The sequence below is a fragment of the Aphelocoma coerulescens genome, chromosome 11 (genome assembly GCF_041296385.1).
Source record: "Aphelocoma coerulescens isolate FSJ_1873_10779 chromosome 11, UR_Acoe_1.0, whole genome shotgun sequence".
Lineage (NCBI taxonomy): Eukaryota > Metazoa > Chordata > Aves > Passeriformes > Corvidae > Aphelocoma > Aphelocoma coerulescens.
In genome coordinates this window covers 3,832,877-3,853,685 of record NC_091025.1, presented here as the reverse complement: position 1 = coordinate 3,853,685, position 20,809 = coordinate 3,832,877, and the positions used below count along the sequence as shown (strand labels likewise).

General features: G+C 41.7%; 1 protein-coding gene and 1 long non-coding RNA gene across 8 annotated transcripts in view; one reads left to right on the top strand and one right to left on the bottom strand.

Moving 5' to 3' along the window:
- The window catches only part of CDH13 (cadherin 13), a 445,875-nt gene extending 440,276 nt beyond the window's left edge, over positions 1 to 5,599 (top strand). The window contains exon 15 of the mRNA XM_069027120.1: positions 170 to 5,599. Within this exon, the coding sequence (XP_068883221.1) occupies positions 170 to 177 (8 nt within the window). The 3' untranslated portion in view covers positions 178 to 5,599. The remainder of the gene's footprint in view (positions 1 to 169) is intronic.
- LOC138117103 (uncharacterized) overlaps positions 170 to 20,809 on the bottom strand; it is an 81,690-nt gene continuing 61,050 nt past the window's right edge. For 2 of the 7 annotated variants that reach the window (XR_011154509.1, XR_011154507.1), the window contains exons 2-9: positions 20,337 to 20,507; positions 13,617 to 13,759; positions 12,843 to 12,953; positions 9,029 to 9,208; positions 8,568 to 8,706; positions 6,219 to 6,316; positions 5,601 to 5,658; positions 170 to 3,028 (exon numbers count right to left, since the gene is read on the bottom strand). This is a non-coding gene — a long non-coding RNA (uncharacterized lncRNA). Of the gene's footprint in view, positions 3,029 to 5,600; positions 5,659 to 6,218; positions 6,317 to 8,567; positions 8,707 to 9,028; positions 9,209 to 12,842; positions 13,012 to 13,616; positions 13,760 to 20,336; positions 20,508 to 20,809 lie in introns of all 7 variants that reach the window. The other 5 variants (XR_011154512.1, XR_011154511.1, XR_011154510.1 and 2 more) reach the window with 5 other exon arrangements.

Sequence of the window (20,809 nt, the reverse complement as noted above, 5' to 3'; positions counted from 1 at the left end):
AGATTTCTGCATTCACAAACAATTGCTTCTGGACCCAGATAATTGATATTTAACTGCTGGCAGTGTACGTGCACTCAACCAGCTGCTTGACTGGGGGAACAGAAACCCAAACAGTTAAAAGATGCTGTGATTTGCATAGCAATACTCACCCCCATCTCCCATCCTTTAGGTCTGTAAGAATTCCTGCCATCTGAAGCTGTCCTACCGAGTTGCCATGGCAACGAGAAGAAGAGAAAAACCGTCAGATCTGAAGATTGCAGTTTACAATTACTGTTCTTCACTCCTCGGCCTCAGTTGCTCCAGTTTAGTTTGCAACCTCACTCAATCTGTCCCACTGTACCTTGGTGTTCGACAGCCTCCACCCCTCCTCCCTTTACCCATGGATTCCTCCTGCAGGACACAAGGTTTACTCAAAATTTTCTCTGAATGTTAAAAGACCATGACATCCAAACCCGACCTTGGGGGAGCAGGAAAAAAAAAAAAAAAACAAAAAAAACAACAGATTGACTCCATTTTTTTCTATCTGTTGACTTGTTGCTATTCAACTGTTCAGAAAATATTTTGTTGTGGGTTAGTATTTGTATATGTATGAGTGTATGTATATATATATATTTATATAGAGAGAAGAGTTATACCACAGGTTTAGCTTTTATAAAATGTTCATCTGGAGTGTGCAAAGGGAGGGAGCAGAATAATACAGGCACAGATGAATTGTAGCTGTTCCACCATGGCTAAGCCTGCTGTGTTTGCTGTTAAGAGCGTGGCCAGGAGGAGCGAGCCCGTGGCCATCCCACCCCAAGCAGGGCACCGACGTGGCCCTTCTCGTACCTCAGGTTCAGCAAACAAGAAATGCAAGTCCCCGGGGCTTGTTCCTGATCTGAACTGCTCTTCTTGGGCCCCAGAGGGAGTTGAGGATGCAGGAGGAGCAGCCAGCTGTGATCCGTGTGCAGCTCAGCCTGATTTGAGGGGCTCAAGGGGTGAAACGTTTGCTGGGGCAGGTGACAAAATGTCAGTGAGCTCTGCAGGTGAGAAGCTGAGTCAAACAGCAACGCTCAGTGTTTGCCAGAGCACTGGTCTCTCTCTCAGCCTCTGTGCCAGGAGGAGCACAGGTGCCCTGTTCTATAAATACCCTCACAAACACACAAATCCATAGTTTTGGGTATATATATACATACATACACACGTACACACAGTTTCCAGTTAAGAGTAACAAGAGCATTTTTTGTGTGTATAAACTTACCACACTCGTTTGCAGACATGGGAAAAAAGGGTGTTTGTTCTCTATGAATGTGGATCCTTTTTTATTCTGTGAGCATGTAAGGTCAAAAAAAAAAAAATCCTTCTAACTGTATGAAGATGATCATCTTGTTAATAAACTGTAAATGATCCATCAAAGCTCACACCAAATTTTTATAAAATTAACACAAAAAGTATACTAGTGACAGACTGTGGCTTTTATTAGAGCTTGCCAGTAACTAGGGTAAGGTAAGTGTCTTAGAATATTTTAATAAACTTGCTTATTTAAAGTTTAAACAAGAAAGCTTCCTTATGCAATAGAACTTTGCAGCTGCATTCCTTAGTTAGCATTTTTACAGTACTTATGGGTCATACTCTATGGCATCCTTACTACAGTGAGATTATGAGCATATCTTCCACACCACGTCTATGTTTCAATAGTAAAGATTTTTGGAAACATTAAAAGAAGTCCAGACATGCATTTAGTTTCCCATAATGCTACACTAGGTATTAAATGTGTGTTGGTGGTTAAAATTTGCTGTACAATAGCTTTTTCTCTGACTTCCTGTATTGTACCAAATATGAAACAGGTCTTTTTTTCTTTCTTTTTTTTTTAATCAAAAGGAGTAATAACAGCAGCGACAGAGGAAAAATGAGTTTGTGTTGTGAGCTTTCCTAACGCTGTAGATTTCTTGATAAGATATGAGCTGCCTTCAGACCAGTTTTTCTCTTCCAGCTTAACTCCTGCAGTCCTGACCAAGTAAAATCCCCCCCTGGTCCCTGCAGGAGCCGCTCGCTCTGTGTCACCAAAGTGGCACTTCAGGGTCAGTGGGAGCTGGTCAAGGACACCAGGAGTGGCTTTGGCAGCTTCAGGCATCCCAGCAGGGAAGTGCCTGATCCCAAACATTAACGTGGGCACGCTTCCCATTCTTTCTCCCTGCCCATACCTTGTAACGACCACGTGCTGCTGCTTTGCCATCAACAATCACATCTTTTTTTAAAAAATATATATATATTATTTTCAAGCAAATTTTTTCCAAAAGGAACAATTCAACCACTGTATGGCACCTCTGGAATTCCAACATGTATGTTCAATGAATGCACCCAAAGACTTTCTGCACCCTGTGCTTGGAGCTACAAAACCTCTATCTTGAATAAAAGAAATTATATTACCCTCCCCCACAAATACTCTTTTCTACTTGTTTTTTTCCTCTCTCCACCCAGCAAAGCCCACCTCTGGAAAGACCCCCTTGACTTTAGGGTCATTTCTATTGAGTCCCAGAGAAATCTCCCCTTCCCTGCTTTAAACCAAGGCTCACAGAGCATTTGGCGAATCATTCCAAGGGCATCCAAAATGAGGAACAAGGAAAAAAACTTTTCTGCCTGGAACTACACCAACAATGGGAAGACTCTTCCAACCACCCTGTGCCCAAGGAGAAGACCTTTCTTCTTGGATCCACTGCAACTTTTTGATGTGCAGAGGGATCAGAGTCTGGCTGAAGCTCTGACCCGAGGTGCATCCAACCCTCCATTCCCATTTTCCCTTTATTTCTGCTCCCACATTAAAGCCTCCCAGCCTTTCCCAAGTCTCCCAGGCTCCACAGGGAGCCGATCCCTGTCCTAGCTGACCATGCCAAGAGAAGATGAAACTTCCATGTTAATGTTTCTCCCCATTTAACACAGATTGTGGCACGTTCAGAGCGTGACACATGTGAGGAACCAGAGCAGAATCTGAGTTTTCCTACCTGAATAAAGGGTGTCATCTCTGGCTCAACAATCCAATGTCCATCTCCTGAAACAAAGGAACAACAGTGGTTTATCCATTTTTCTACAATATAATGAAAAAGCAGAAAATTTACAAAACTGGTTGTGTTATTTCCTAAGAGTTGATTATGTTTAACATTTGTTCAGCCAAGCTTGCTGTTTTTATAGCATGTCCCTTATTCCTACCCAGCTGTTTTAGTCCCACCAACATTTACTTCAGTCTGTGTTTGTAGATCCATAAATGCTGTCTAGAGCCAGAAAGGCAGTGAACTTGTTGATTATCATTTTGTAACATGCACAAAATTTTTTTTGTTGGTAAAAACCATTTCCCTTGGAAAGACTATCTGCTGTTGAAACAAAAATTGGGAATAACAATCAGTGAGAGAGGTTTATTAGCAAGAAAAAGGTCTTGTTTTTGGTGTTGCTAACTGAACCCTGATCTGTGCTTCTCGTGTGTGCTTTTCCAATATGCCTGTGTGCATTTATTAATGTCCATTTTGTTCAGTAGCTGTAGGTCTGAAGAGTAAAAAGGGAAACGAGCTGCATTTCCTGCTGGGGGTGGAGGAGAATTAGGTAAGAGTGGAACACTGGTAACACACTCCCTGAGCCCCCTTCTCACCATGTGTACACTGCTGTAAATCAAGCAGCAACTCCTTCACGAGAACTGAGATTCAGTTAATCGTATTTAGATGAAATTTTTCATCTAAACCTCCCCACATATTGCTTTTTGCTGTGAACAGCAAAGCTGCAAGATTTGTCACAGGATTGCTGAGTGCTTACACATTATCAGAAGTCTGGGGTTTGTGACATCCAGAGAAGCTGAGCCACCCACAGGTGACTCGTGCCCTTCACTGACCACCTGAAAGTGTCTTCTAAGGCTCCCAGAATAATTTGGTTTAACCTTTATTTGAAATGGCCAAATAATTTTTCCTGGTCTCTTACAGAATAATTTTTTTTTGATCACTACAATACAAACCTCATTTATTAAATTATGGACTTACAAGCAGTTTGTAGGGCTCTATCTGAAATGCCTTATCACTACAAAAAGACATATATTATACTGACAACTTTTGTCTTTCATTTGCAAAAGCCTCTTGTCTGACATACAGAGAAAGCTGCCAATTTTATTCTCAAATGTTACTGATTCACTCATAGCAGAATTCTGTACAGAAATCATTTTACCTCACTTGGTCTAAAGGCTAAATTACTTTCAGAATATGTTTAAAAATGTCTTATTTAATTTTAAAAAAAAGTAATTATATTAAAGTCACATTGGCTTGAGAACACCAAGTCTAAAGCAAAACTCTGCTCCTGTCTTGCCTTTATTGCATCTCTAGAAACTCTCTTGTCTGAGAGATCCCATCCAATGCTAACAACAAGAAAAATAAAACAGCAATTATTTTCTTTCCATTAGCTCTGTGCTCTATAATCTTTAGAAGTAACATGGTGTACATTAGTAATTATCATTATAACCATTCTATTTAAAGCAGATATAGCTGAGTCTTTCCTACATAAAGCACATAACCCACTGATTGCCCCGTTCTGTGGCCTCACACCAGGACACACGAGCTGGTTTGGGTTTGTCCCAGTGGAATGGATGCACTCCCACTCTGAGTGGAAAGTTTCTAGTTGCACAACTGCTATGTGTGTATATATGTAGATATATAGAGATATACACATATAAATATATATATATAATATAAATGCAGGTGAAAGGAGACTGGTACAACATGGGGACTTGGAATAAGCAGTTTAATTCCCCCAGTTAGGGATGAATTCATGAGATAAGGGATAGTATGGGCTAACTTGTTCTGAACCAGTCTGCTTTAAAGCCAACTAAAAAAGGCAAAAAACCCACACTCTAAACTCTAGGCTTATCCCAACTCTCCTGTTGTATTTCTGCCACCTTGAGCTGTCCCCTCGTACCACACTTATATCATTTGAAGATATGCATCATTGTTTACTGACTCATATTTTTGTTGTCTGTGGATCAGCAGGTCACCAGTAGTGGAAAGGGAAGGGTTTAGAGCCAGAATTCCTCATTCCTGAGCTTTCAGTGGGACAGCTGCTTGGGAAAGTTTCATCCAGCCTTGAACATTACACTCCTCCTCTGCATCAGCAAGTGACTGTACTCTGTAATTTGGGGTGAAATGAATGTAGTCTAGAGCCAGGCTGGGTGTTTGGATGTGCACACACCCCCTGCCTGGGACTGGGACTGAGGAATAAATCCGTGTCAGGGGGACTGTGATGGGGAACTCAGCACAAACGAGTTGTGTTGTTACTGCCATTTCAGCCAGAACCCTCCTGTAAAACCACATCTACCCCATAACACTCTCTGTCCTTTTAAGTTACCATCAAGATTTTTCTTTTATTATTGTTTTTTTCTTTTTTAATAGTTCAAGCAAGGAGGAAAATATTTTTTTTGATTTTCAAGATGCTTAATTCAGCTACTTTTCCAGTCAACCATTCCTTTGGGCCCTAGTTGCTGAATCGCTTGCTGTTTCTGAGGTGTAAATAAACGTTTTGATTTATGACGTGGTTGCAAAGAAACTTGTAATTTATTTGTGAAATGCTCAAATAAAGGATGTATGGGCTTTTACCTTCTGTCTGGATGTAGACCTCGCTGCAGGAATGGAGGGTCATAAAATGACCTCCAGACTGGCAAAGGAATGGAATAACCTGTGTTAAATATCAGAAACCCTAGGGTGTTCTTAGTGAGAGAGAGAAATTGAAGCCTTCACCTCACCATGATGTGGTTTGAGAATGAGAATCGGGAGCTTAAAGAGGTAAATAGAATCACAGAGAGTGGTTTGGGTTGGGAAGGACCCTAAAAACCATCTTTTGAATGATCTAAGGATCAGGGACACCTTCCACCACACCAGGTTACTTGGGGCCCCATCCAACCTGGCCTTGGACATTCCAGGGGTGGTTTGACCACTCAAGAATAACCTTTCATCACACAAGAAAGCAGCAGCTGAATATTTAGGCAACAACAATAATGTGCCTTCTAAAGCCCCATTTCCATTACAGAGGTTGCCTTCAGCCAAACAAAAACCAGATGTCTCCAGACTGGGCTGTGGCCAGGAGCTCTCATGGATTTTTGTTGTATTTCCTTTCTGCCTCACCTGGTCCCCCTCCCCACCCACCAGCATGAGTTCAGCCTAGAGAGAACACAGACACAGGAACTGCACAAACAGCACAGAGCAGGCTGAACAAACCTCTCTTTACCAGGGGATTCTTGTTCCAGCATAAAGCTAAAGCCTGTTGGCTTTCTGAAGGTCCTCTGAGTTGTTTTTTAGATCTTCTAGGAAGTTATCTAAAGTGACAGAGACACATAAAGGTAGAAATTCACTGAAAATAGCTTTTTAATACCTGTTGGAATAGAGGAAGCTGGGAAGAGAGGGCAGCAGTTGAAGGAAACATTTGAATACAAGCCCCAGCAGCTTTCTGTCACCGAGACCCACCTCAGCTTCTGCCTGTTGCTGAGGCTTTATCAGACTTTGAAACTAAAGGGTTTTTTCATGTGGTCCATAATAAATAGAGGATGAAAGAGCCTACATGAACCTTGTGGTGTAATTGAGCAAAAGGTCATTACCTGAAAGCCACAGCAAACGTGTGTCACCTCCTTTGGTCTCAGCTGAGATCATTGCCCTAAACTAATGCTGTGCCTTGTACCTTGAGGGAAGGTTTGAAACAGCACAAAGCTAAATCATAAGCAATGAAGCATTAATAGAGAGAAAATGCTGAATGGTTTTTAGCTGGGGGAAGTTCTGTGCTGCCCTTTCAACCTTCCTGTGTCTCATCTCACCCCACCCGTTCTGGACTGCAGGCTGCTGTTAGTTGGTAACTTTGCACAGTTCAGCCCAGTTATGGTTTTTTCTCCAGCAAGAGTAAATCAGAACAGTCCCTCTGCCTTCAGTACAACCTTCTTACCTGCAGAAACAAAGCAAGGGTCACTGCTCCTGCTGCAAAGCCTTTGGGAGGCTCAACCTCCACACCTCTGGCTGGACTCTACTCCTCCTCCTGCCAGTGCCTGCTGACCTTTTGCTGCTCCTGTGATTGCTGCAGTGAGTGACTCCAGTCCAGCACAACCCAACCACCTGTGGCAGCACATCTCACTACTCTGACTCATTCCCAATTTACTGTTCCATATCCAACTGTGGGGTATTGCCACCAGTTCTGTGGCTGGATGCACTTTCCAAGACAGGCGGTACAAAACAAAAAAAGGTGTTTAATTAACCACTTGATTACTGACAGGTATGCTGAAAACTCAGAATGTAAAGCATAGCTGGACATTTGTAATTAAGTGTATCATATAATTAAAACCAGGGATTATAACTTTCCTTGGGGTTGCAGTGTGAAGTGTTGGCTTGGGAAATAGCCTTTGGTGGGATTTATGCACCTTGTTCCCACTGGAATCAATAAAACCCCAGAAGCCTAAGAGCTGAACACCCCCCTCCTCCACTGATAAAATAATGATAAAACTATAAAGTATTTCCTTTGGGTTTAAGTCATCATGAGCTAATACACACACTAAATTTTTTTCCTACATCTCCAAGGTAACTTAATTGGCATCATCTTCCATACTGAGCAAAACCAGCAAAACCTCCAGAGAACAGGGGCCCCAATTAACAGATTCCCAGCCTTTCATATCCTTGATTGCTGAAAAGAATAAGGACAACATGGGGGATGTGTAATTCATGTGGGGATCACAGAGAATGTGACAGAGCCCGTAGACAAAGCACAGTAGAAACCATATCTTGCAATAATTAGAAAAGCCCTTGTTACAAGACAGTGTCTAAAGGCAAGATTTAGGCTTTTTGTGCCACTAAATTCACATGTACAAGCTGTGACCATTAACTACATCGTGTCAGATCTACCCCAGTGCTGGGGAGCCCAGTCACAGCACCTGGCAAATTCTGCCATTATTACTGATGCCAGAAACTGTGTTAATCCATGTGAAAATGGCTTGTTCTTGGATCCTGCATGGAGAAATCAAAGCAGAAATGGCTCTAGGGAGTAATCCTTTGAGCTGGGCAAGCCCTCTGTACCCTCAGCCCTGCTCAAACCACCCGGGCAGTGGAGCCAGGGGGAGATTCACCCTCCTGGCAGGGCAGCCACAGAGGTGTGACAGCCAAAGAGCCACAGTGCAGAGACAACTCACTCCAGAACCTCTGACAAGCACTGAGCAGGGAGCTGGAGCCTTCCCAGAGACCCACACTGCGCTGGGCTGCCAGTCAGCTTGGTACAAGGTGATTAGACACCCAGCAAATGAAACAGCAGTTGTTTGTGCAAGGTTTTTCCTTTGTTTGGACTTTCCCCCTCTTTCTCAGCCTCTGGTCTCAGTGCACTGATGTCCAGCCATCACTCCTGCACTAGTGCTCTGGCTTGGCACCTCGTGGAAGACCCATCAAGGCTCTCTTTCATCAGTTCTGTAATAAACCCACTTTTAATTGCAGTTGTCTGTCATCACTCACACAGCTGGGGAGCTCAGCCCTTCCTCACTCTCTTAATTCCCATTCCTTGGCACCAGCTTCTTTGTTCTTTAGCAAACAAGCTCCCAGTACCTGAAGCAAATGCAGATGAGTGCTATGTTCAACTCTCTTCTGAACTTGAGTGGATGCAATCCAAGGCTGGTTTTCTTTAGGTCTTTCTTCAATTTTGGGCAAAGTCCTCTTGCCACTCCAGCTCTTTGTCCTGCCTAAGCTAAATAAGTGAGAGAGGCATTCTGTGCAATTAGGTACCATCATTTAGTGAAGGTACAACTCATTAAAAACAAAGTTAAATAATTAGGTGTAATAGATTTATTGTTCAAATCAAAGGAATAAAATATGTATACATATAAATATAAGCTGTTAAGGTGATGAGCTTCATTGTTACATGCACACGCAAAATAATAGGCTTTTTTTTAATTGCTTATTAAATACTGAATACTCATTAAAAGCTCAGTTCATTGGGAAAAAAAAATACCATGCAATTAAACCATAGTACAGACTAATTAATATGGGATTTGGGGCAATTCTAATACCTTTAAAGAGGTGGAAGCAGGGACAGTTGGCAGCATGGATTTGTACCAGTCATCTTCAGCCTGGCAGATGGGTTTCCTTCTACTTTAGGGTTTTGAGAAGGTTCTATTTCTTGGTTTCAATTTCAAAGGCAATAGAGGGGAGTGAAGTGGGAGTCTTTTCTGTGTGGGTGTCCACAGAGTCTGGATAAAAGATAAAAGATAACAGATTAATCTATTTACCCCATAACAGAGCCACCTCTCCCTTTGTTTCTGTACAGACCCGCTCTTGGCACTCTGCATCTTTCCTTTAAACAAATAAACTTGAAATGCCTCGAGATTTAACGAGAGAATTCTCAGCCTACTCAGCTCCTCAGCCATGGAACACCTTTTCCCTTTGGGAGATCCCTGTAAGTTTGTTCTTCCTAAAGGCTGCTGTGCCATGAACCATTGTTACAAGCTGCCCAATTCCCTGTGGGTCAGAAGACATTCACCAGGTATAAACCAGACTCTCAGGGGAAGGAATTTGGTGCTTTTCTCACAATTGAATTGAAAGAGGATGCAAAATTTCTGAGGAAATACCACTGAAGGAGCCTGCTAGCCCCTTTTTTGGTTCTTTGCTTGCATTTTAAGTCCTCAACCCAACAGTTTTCCTGTTTAGAAGTAGGATGTCACGGGAGTCAAGACAGTGAAAATTTGCCCCTCGTTTTTGATAGCACTGGCACCACAAAGAGAGGTAAATAGCAGAGAGAAATATTTGCTGAGAGCAGTTGTTTACACCCAAGCCCAGGATGGGTTTCAGACTAAAAGCCAAACTAAAGTTTGCTGCTGGTGCTCCCCCCGGAAGTCTGAGCCTTGTTGTGCAATTTGGTGGGAGCTCACAAAGCAACCAGCTCTGGTTTCCACCCTGTGGAAGTCAGTCTTTCATTACATAGCACAACTTTAATATTTGCTGCTCCAACCAGAACTAAAGCACAGCTCTAAGATGTTCTCAGCATCTGAACTTGACTGGCCTGTGGTTTTGGGAACCCATCTGAGTCTTGCTTTACACCCGAGCACATTTACACCAAAGCACGAGACTGTGAAATCAGCTCAGCTTTGATGCCAGAATTTTTCCCCCAGTTTGCAGAGCTGTAAATTACTCTGCAGGAGGACACACTCTGATCTGACGTGGAAACACTGTGGTTTTCAGCTACGGTAAGGAGCAAAACCCATTCACATGCTCAAGAGAGGTGTCACTGGCCTAACACAGTGGCTTCTTCAAGTCTCTCCCTTGTATTTCATTCTCTTGTTTCTCTGTTAAAAAAATAAATAAAATCCCCGTTGATTTAGGGCTGTAGGAGATGAAAGAATTCTCTTTTTTTCATGTCAACACTGTGCAGTGCTGGTGGAGCCTGGCAGCAGCTGAATCCTGGCTCGAGCTCCTGCTCTGTTTTCCTTATTAACGTTTTGCTTGGCTGTCCCTGCCAGAGTCCCCTGGACATCTCTGAACTCTGAGAATTGTTGCAAATATTGAAACGTCCAAGTGTGAAATGAACTGCATGGAGCCCCCTGGGAACCTGTTAACAGTGTATTACCAGTAACCTCGGGTTCACAGCAAACAACAGGCACCTGTTCAATGCGAAACATGGTCCTAAATTGACACTCAATTATCGCCGCATATTTTAGCATAATTTTTGCACCTTATCTAGGACCTACCAAGAGCCTTGAAAGCCTGGTTATTAATCTAAAAGCAGCCCACAGAAACCTGAGACAAAAAGGAGAATATGAAGAGCTGGAGTACACAAATAGTTCAGCATTTTAAGAGGATTCTAGAGAAATCTCTGTTTTATGTTGCAATTCTGGTTTAGGTGGATGTGAATTGAGATAAAAATTTCTAGAAGCCAGGTGCTTAATCTTAATAGTTACCTCTAAGGTATCATAATCATCTAAGAAAGGTTTCCTAAAAAAAAAAAAACAAAAAACAAACAAAACCACAAAAGCAGCAGCGACAATAAAAAACATGAACAAAAAACCCCAACCTCTCAAAAAAAAGAAATTAAACTGAAAAAAGAAAATAGTAAATAGTGCTCCAGAAACCTTACTTGTAACCACAGAATACCTTAAACATTCAATAATTATAGTAAACATTCTTAGACTGGGTAGCTAAAACTTAATGTCTAAAATAATTTTAAAAGTATTACATACTTTCAACCATTACCTGCATTATAAATAAATTTGTATTTTCAACAGCTTACTACAAAATTAAAAGACATGTCTATTCATCCAGTGGCCCAGGAATGAGTGCAGCCCTAAAAACCAAAATAACCCAGCTCTTACTCATATAGACAATATAGGGGCTGTGAAGGGATGTGATTTCAAACTCAGCTGACTTTTCCAGAGTTAATTTATGCTTCTTATAACTCCTGCAGCCTGATGCAAACTGTCTCTGAATAATGATTAATGATTAATGTCCTATTCACTTTGGTCTTCTTCTCCCTGATTATTGAACTCCCTGGACAGTAGGATGGGGTATTTGTATTTTCTGTTAATGCCAGGCAAATTTAACTTCCCAGCTGAACCCAGAAGCCTCCAGAGTGACTCTTTCTAGCCACAAACAGCTGTTCTTAACCTTAAATCCTATTCTTCACATCCTTCATGAGTGGAACACAGAATTATTCCAAGGAATGAGCATTCCTGAGGATGGGGAGGAGAAGGGAAAATTTGCCATGGCTGAGGGAGTTATATTGAATCCTTGGTAGCTGAATTATTGTCTCCCATATGCCACATGGGATAATCTGTGTCTGAAAACACCTTCCACTTGTAGGGACTGCAGAGCTGTGCACCCACACATATTATATAAATGTATATACTCCTTATATGCCTGGATTGTTTCAAATTAAGCTTCTCAGAAACAAGCAGAAAAGCCAGATAATGGAGCCAGGTAATTTGCCTCAAGCAGGCAGGTTAAACCACAAATATATATTATTCTTTATCATATCCCGAAATATTATTGAAAATAATCACCTGAGCTATTACTCAGAATGTTTTTTTTTCTATTCCAGCAGAAAACTACCTTTGTGTTAACAATGCAAAAAATTCTGGAAATTGCATTAAATAAAATTTTATGCCATCACAGCTGGAAAGAGATTTTAGCAGGGAGCTGTTCTGGCTACCAAGCATTAGGATAACCTGGAAGAGTTCTCTGCTGCTGTGGCCTGGCTGTGGCAGTTGCAGGTACAGACACCCAGGAATGGTTTAGGGACACAATTTCACCTTGTAAGAGCTGTAGGGAGCTGTGGTTTGGAGTGCAATTGTCTGACAACAATGTGTCAGTTTGGAACCTACAGGTTAAACATACATAGAGATATGTTCATAAGGGAATTTTATTCTGCTGGGCACAGGAAATGTCTAGAAACCCAACCAGGGAGACTGCACATTTTTCCTGATACCCTTGTCTTTAATTTTTCTTCCTCTAATCTTCTTGGACTTCCCCTTTCCCCCTAAAAGTGATGCTCAAATAATCCTTTCCTGCTTTCTTGTTAGCACTTTGGATCTATGTTCCCCCTCAACATCTGCAGTCAGGCAAGTCCCACTGACACCAACACAGGATTTTTAAGGGGAAAAATGTGTTCACTTAGCTGTTAATTACCACTATCTACCATTGTTTGCCATGTTAAATAACTTGTATTATCTCCCCTGCCTTGCCACATGCTTGTTCTCTTACCTCTATTACTCATCCTCTGTTAACTTCTCTCTCCACCTCATTTCTGGGTTATGTCTTTGATGGACCAAGTGATTATTTTTCAGCCAATGATCCCATTTACGCATAAAATAAAGCATCCCCAAAATGACTCACGTTTGCCTTCATTTCAAATAGCTTAATCTGTCACTTCCAAATGGTGTTTCCTAATGGAGCATCTCATTTTCTCCTTTTCTCTCCCTTCTCTGCAGCCACACCAGTTGCAGTCTAACAATGAATGAGATGGATTGATTAAATGGATGAGTTCCGCATGAAACAGTTCCAACTGGAAAAACATTTAATGGTGGTTAAATATTATACACTTGTACACACTGCCTGAAAAATGAGCATGACTAACACAGCAGTCAGAGCCCTTTGAAAATGCCTTTCTGGGCAGAATTGGGCACGTTTACCGACATAAATTTTGTCATGCCAGCTCTAATTAAGCCTGTCTAATTACTTCTCTTACAAGGGTTTCAGGTTGAGCATATAAATTCCTGAGGCCATTATCTGCTGTAGGTGTATAAATGCCCTGCAGAATAGCAGGGAGGAGAGGTCTGGAGGGAAAGTTAACACTTTTCATTAGACCCTATGACATAATGGGGGGAGCAGACAAGGTGTCGGACACACGGGATCTCTGCTAAATATCAGTGAGGAATGATTTCAGCACAAGTCCAAAAGAACTTTTTTTTTCTTAACTCACTCAGCTGGTCAGATAAAATTATTAGAAAATTTTTCTGCCTCGTATTTTTCTAAGTTTGAAACCATTGCTACATATAAAACATATCTAGTGAGGAAAAGCAGCTTTTAGATGAACAGAGTTCTCTCTGCTTGGGTCTGTTTGCAGCAAACGAGAAAGGAACTAAAGGAAATGAAATGGCTCCTACTCACACATCATCTTGCCCTGGGAAATCCATAATTCTTTTCTGCAGAATGGAACAGCTCCAGCAAGCAATGTCACCCCCAAAATTGCCATAAATTGATGAGGAGGGCACACAGCTGTGAGAGGCTGGGTGTTAGGTTCTTATATAGTCCTGGGGAAAGACAGAAAAAAAGAAAGAAATAAAGAAATGCAGTGTTTATTTTCTCCCTTGGAAGGACCCTCTCCTACACCCACTGGGTATCTCACACTGTTTGATCTATAGGGAGGTTGTGAGGTCACCTGAAATTCAGCTCTCACTCAGCCTTGCCAAGAATAAGGTCTTAAAAAAACCCAAACTAACTAAAAAAACCCCCTAAGCAAACAGGAAAGCACCCCCCAAACCAAGAACAGCCAGTGTTTGAGGTGACAGAGGTGACAGCAGTGGGAAGTATCTGTCCTTACTGCAGGGACATAATTGCCATGAAAATATGGCATCAGTTTCCATGAATCTACACAAGATTAGACAGAATTATTCTCCATGAAATCTGCTCTAAAGCGCAAGTGGTGTTGAGTTTGAGATATGAACTATCAAGAAGCAGTTTCTTATCTTTTCTTTGCTGTTGCTCACAGAAATGCTGCCCACCACAGCTCCCTGCACATCTCTCCAAGATCTAGAATTTTGAGTTCCAGGTATTTGACCAGTTGAAGAGGCCAACCAGGATTGAAAGCATGGTACTTTAAAGGAAGAAATATAGGAAGGTGGAAGCAGGGACCCAAATTAATTCCACTTTGCAAATTCATGCGCTAATTCAAAATGGGAGAAAAAGCCATAAACTTATTCCTCTGAGTTCAACTGGGAACAAGGTTGGGCTGCAGGTAAAACTTAATTACTGCATGCCTCTAAACAGTTATTGCTTGAAGGGCTGAAGCCAGAATCAGAGTTAGTTCCTATTTTGTACTTAAAAAATGGAAAAACCACCATCACCTCTCCAAAAAACCCAGTAGCACAACCCCCCCACTAAAACCCACGCACCAAGGACTAATTAATGTCTGTAAAGTGCACATATTTAATAGCAAAGGGCTTTTATTGTACACATTTACTATAATTTAGTCTGTGTCATTACTTGAATGTTGCCATTGTCGCTGTTTTACTGTGGCCTTGGCTTTTCTAATTTAAATACCTTTGCTGGAATTTAATTCTTTGGGGGAAAGCAGAATATTTGCAACATACACGGTATTCTGATCAAACTGATATAGCAAAGCCAAAGCTTTCCAAGTTCCAATCATATTCAGCATTTCTGTGGTTTTGTTTTAAGTGTAGAAACATAATGAAATAATTCCATACCATAAAGCTTGATGAAAGTGGCAATTAAAAAGGAATCGATCTGATACATCCTGCTCTTCACATTACCATGCTCTGTAAAGTGTAAATCACCAGCTCCAGCACTAAAGCTTTCCTTTCCCATCCTGATTAGGCAAATATTGAAAACAATAATCATTTTTCACTAAAGCGAGCCTTTAAAATGGAGCAGAAAGGGAGCACTCTGGATATTCCATTTTCCACAGCAGACTGGCTCCCACATTAGTGTTTGCTATTAGCAGATTTTGTGTCACTCCATCATACTGTCTTTCACTCAAATCCTACATTTGTTGGAGCAGATGGAAAGTTAGTTTAAATTAATTGAAAGCATGCTGTGCACAGCTTGTGGCACCAAGAACACACAAAGAAGAAAGGAAGATACATCAATTTCCTTTCTAAGATACCTATAACTGTGAGAAGAGATCTCTTAAGGAATCACCAAGATATTATGGTTTTTTGCTTTTTATTTTTAAGAACGCTTTATTGCTTTGATTTTTACAAGAGGAGGATGCAACAAAATGGGCCATGTGAAAAATAAGTCTTGCCTGGGGTGGTTCATGGTACAATGACACAGAGAAACCCAGTACTGCTTGGTTTGTCCATAGTTCTTGGAAATACTGGCAAGTTTGAAGGTTAATTATCTCTTCACTTATTTCAGTTTACACTGCCTTTTTATATTTGGGTCCTCAGCTCTTCTTCTATCACTGAGAAAATCCAGTGACCGTCTCTGTGCTCTGAACCAACAGATAAAGATGTCATCAGTGCCAGCATCTTCTGTCCTCCTGAAACTGAGATGGCCAAACTCCTCTGCTGCTCCACAGGGATCAGAACATGGCCCTTCCTCAGCACCTTTGCAGCTGCAAAACCATCACAGGATAAATCATCTCATGAACAGCAGCTTTCTGACCAAGCAAGATTTATCAATTTATCAATTTAGCCCCTTTTCTTCTAACAAAATATTCCAAGTGCTTGTTTCATAGTGGAATGAAAGGAGAGTGTGAGCGAAATGTTCCTGAGGCAGATGGCATCTGCGTGGTTGGTGTGCTCTGCTCTGCTAAAAACCTGCGGTACAAGAGGCAGGAAAAGGTTTGGATTTGCATCCCTGTGGCCCAGGCCAAGGTGAGACCCTCTGCCCCGAGCAGGAGTGGTTACATCTTGTAAAGCAACTGAGAGTGCAGAAATCAATAAGGAAAAGCAGGCTCTGGAGTACAAGGTGGGGAAAAGCAGGCAGGGGAAACAAGGAGTGTGCAGCACAAGCCTTGAGGATTTGAGAGGGAGCAGATGCAGCCGAGCTTTAGAATGATGGAAAGAAAACAGCAGCGTGTTCCAGCAGGACTGGAAATTGGAATTGCTGCAAACAAGGAATGCACTGAAATTGGCTGGACTGAGAAAGGCCCCAAGGGTCCTGCATGAAAATGGCGAGAGATCTGTCATTTCAATCTGTCCTGCTGCGTTTCCTCTGTCTCAAATGTTGCTCTGCTCCAGTTCACGCTCAGATAAAAGCTGACTTTTGAGGTTTAGCTCCCTTTTGTTCACCTTGGTGCCTCTTCCTTCCACAGCTCCTCTCTGGTGTCTCAACACAAGGTACACTTTGCTTTTCTTCTCTGAAAAGGTCAAAAGGTAAGAAGAAGGTGGGAGAATAGTTTTTACATTTGTTCTTTTAGTCTTTCAGTCTTGAACTCCTCCAAGGCTGATGGGGAACAAAACTAAAACAATACCTTCTGGGTCTAGAAGAGTAACAATTTCTCTGTAAAAACTCAAAGGAAAAGATACATCCCACTTTTTTTCCCAAATTAGTAAGGTTATTTTATACTGAGGCATTTATGCCCTCCCCACTCTGAGTGTAAGTATGGAACCTGTGCTGTTGGGGCCTTGTTTCTCCTGGTCACTGACACAATTCTTCACCTCTACTCCTGGCAAATCAAACACAACTCTAGCAAGTGCACATGAGGAAGATAAAATAATGCAGACCTTTCCCAGTCCTACCTGTCTGACCTCCTCTTCCATCTTCCAGAGAGATTTCAGACCTTGCAGCTGAGCCAATCTTCCTTTTTTCATGATCTGATAACATCACTTATGTTCACTTGTCTTACACATCCCCAAAATTCAATTATACTCTCGTAAGATTTTACAAAATTTTTGCAGCCTGCATTTTTTCTTCCACAATTATCTTGATATCTGCTTGCTCTCCACAAGTCTTTTACTTAAATTCTTTCCTTATTATTTTTATGCACTTTCAGCTTTGTCCTTTAAACTGTGGTGCCTGCAGAATTTTCACTTTATTTCTACAAGGTACAGATTTTTATGGCCACCCAAGCCAGCATTTTCTTCTGTTCTTCAACCTGTATCACAAGTCTTTGCTTTTCCTATTTGATTTGCAGCAAAATCATGCTCCTCCCAGCATGCCAAACTCCTTGACTCATAAACAAGGTGTAGCAGCACAATAAAAGAGAAAATTTGGCTCAGAGTTTGCAACTCCTCTCGAGCACGTGACAGGTGTGTTAGTTCACATTAAGAAAGCTCTCTGGAAGTTCAGAGGATTGTACAGGTAATCACTGTTTGATTAATAATTTACAGCACCAACAGGACAGAAATGAAAATTGGGGAATGACAATCTCGAAGCAGCTGTGGGGCTGTCAAATATGGTAATTTTTACCCTTTTTCCTATGCTCGGGCACTGCTTAACCCCATGGTGAGCTGCCTTTCTAGAACACAACCCCTACAACTCTCAGGAATAATTAGATAGTCAGAAAAGAACAAGGAAAGCATGAAAATTAATGTCCCACCTCCTAGTGTCACTTGAAGATTAATTTACCTAAAAACTAATTAACTGACATACCCCGAGCACAGAACCCCCCAATGAAATGAAGAAGAGAAAGGAAGAGAAACCTCAGAGCTTAACCAGAATGTTCCATCTCCAAGTCTACCCACAAACAACCTCAGTTCTTCTGGGAAAAGCCAGCAGATGAACTCCCCAAAGTCTGTTTTGACTAAGGAGCAAATGGAACCATGAGGCAGCTGGAATGAAATCCCTCAGCCCTTTCCCTGCCACCTGTGAGGAGAGAAAACGTCACCACAAGGAACTTCTTTCTGATGATAAAAGTGTAATCTGCTTTCAAGATCACAGGGTTTAGGTAGCTGTGGGTATGAGGAGTTTGCTTTCACTGAGTTTGCCACTTAATGCCAGCTCAACAGCAGCCAAGCCATTACTTAGGGTGGGTTATTAAGGAGGAAAAGTGAAGTCAGCAGCTGTGTCACAGAGCCAATGACATAATTGGTACCTTGGGCTGGAGGAGGTTCTTCCCCATCAGGAGGAGAAATGAGGCAAAGGGGGAATTCCCTGCACAGGAGGATTTATTCCCACAGCTGTGAACCTGTGCTGGGCACAAATGTCAGCTTTGCTGGGAGTTGAAAGGAAAAGGAGGGTGAGTAGAATCCAAAATACTAATTAGGAGAATTGGGGGTTCATGGCTGGCTGAGTTTTTAATAGATGTTGGAGGGTAAGCCAAGACTAACAATCAGAGCTAGACTCTGGCTGAGTGAAGGTGAACAATTCTGGCATTTCTTAGATCTCACCCAGGATGCTCAGAGTAGCTGAGGCTTAAGAAACCCATTCCCAGTAGAGGAGTCACTTCAAGGAAGCAGCAAAACCACAGGGATATGCAAAAAAGTCAACATTTTGATTTTTTTGGGGGGTGAACTTTCCAAATCAGCCTCATAAAAATATATCTAACACTCTCAAGTGGGCCAATCACCTGCATAAAAATATTATGGTAATGTTGAGTATTAACAGGGAATTTTTTGCATTTTTTTTAGGCAGAAGAAGAGTAAATTACATTTTCATACAACATTTTTTGAATATAAATTTATCTTATCAGTTCTTTGTATGAGAAAACCCCTGTAATACCACTCCAGTATTGAGCCAAATAACTTATGTCAACCACCACAAGAAATAAAATCTGGTCTTCCCTTAAGTTCAAAAAGACAGGGAATCTAGAGAGCCCCTATTCACATCATTTGTCTTAAGGTTTAAAATTTTTATTTTACTCCTATTTTATCGGTGTTTAACCAGCACTTAGCTCCTGATGTCTCTTTTCTTAGCAAAAGCACTTTTTTTGTAACTGCTGTGCTTTTCGCTCACTTAATTATTTCTACACAGAAACAAATTTTGTTGAGTCATCCTTACATGCTATTTACCACCTTTATTTTCTCCAGTTCTCAAAAAGTATTTTAGGGCCTCTGTTTTTCTGTTGTCTCTAAACTTGCCATAAAGCTGAAGAAACAATAAAGACACCAGAACTAAACCATGTTCTCTGGTGTCAATCCCAGCCGTGCTGAATTCCAGAGAGAATCCAGTTCCCTCCAAGGCAGAATTCCCCACTTTCAATTTTACAGCAGAAACACCAGGCTCTGCACAGATGATTTTTTACTGTGGTTGGGTGCAGCCAAACCTCCAAACTCAACAAAACTGAGAATACGTGACCACAGCAAAGGAGAGGGTGGGGAAGAGAGAACAAGCTTGGTGTTGGCACTCCAGATGTTTGCCATCGATGTTATTTTTCCCTGGGGCTATTAGGAGCACACATAATGTGTTTTAGCTGCCTTTTGGTGAGATATCAACAGCTGGAAGCACAGGGAGCAAAGCACCAGCCTGCAGCCAGCTGGCACTGGAGGGGAATTTTGGAACCTCGCTGCTGTAACTTTCTCGTGCCGTTTCTATCAGCTCTACAACCATGTGAGATCCTTTAGCAGAGGACCGGCTCCTGATGCAATTCAGCACTAACTGTATCAGCTGAAGGAAGGTGAACAAGCACAATTTAGAAGTGCTGCTGTCTTATCCAGAGAGAGCAGAGGTTTCAGGTCCTGTCACATTTTGCAGCTGCCAGGGTTTGCAGTTCCGCTGGCCCCTGAGAGCCCGGGGTGCTGTACAAAGCACTCCCTCCACTGCCTCCCCAAACCAGCCAGACCTGGAGGCACACAGCTGATTTCACAAGAATTTCCATGTTCCAAATATCCCTGAGTAAAGTCAAGAACAAATGTTCAACTAAACTGCATTGAGTCCTTCTCTTTTGATACCAGCCCTGCACAAGTGATTTGCCTTTTTGATTGTTAAAAAAATGCCAGAAGTTACAGCATTTATCCCCTATGTGTGTGGCTCTCAAGCACGAGCTTTGTCTGCACATTATGTTAATTGGCTCCATCTCATCTTTCTGAAATTCAGCACAAGCATCCAAGGGTAGGTGCAATTAGCAATTTCAAATTTGCTTTTCTAAAAAAAATGAAAGAAAGAAGAGAACAGCATAAAGGATGAAAGACTTCTGTGAAAGTACCACAAATGTAACACAGGTGAGACTATAAAAATGGGGAGATATCATGAGAATCGATTTACCCACTTCTCTGAGGGCAGTACCGTTCTGTTTTTCCTCAGAAAAATTCCACCAACGTGCTCTCCATGAGGCTGTTACACCTGAATAAACTTGACAAAGTCATGAGCTGAGATAAACTTCTCCCTTTTCACAGATGAAGTTCTTTCTCTCTCTTTTTCTTTCATTATTTTTCCCTGAAAAAAAAAAAAAAAAAAATCAGAGAATCTAAAGTGTTCCCAGAGAATGGAATCCTAGGAAGGGAATGTGCTGCCTTGCAGGTCCAGTGTCCCCCAGACCAGCAGATACCTGAGCGTTGATGTCCATCCACAGCTGTCACTCATCAGGACACCACAGGTCCAGGTGACCACATCACTGATGGTAAAATGGCATCATGAAAAGATAAATAAAGGACTTACCATAAAAAAAAAAAAATATTATTGATAACTCCTCCATGTAATGGAATTTCTGTGAACACAGCACATTCCTGAGGACTTAA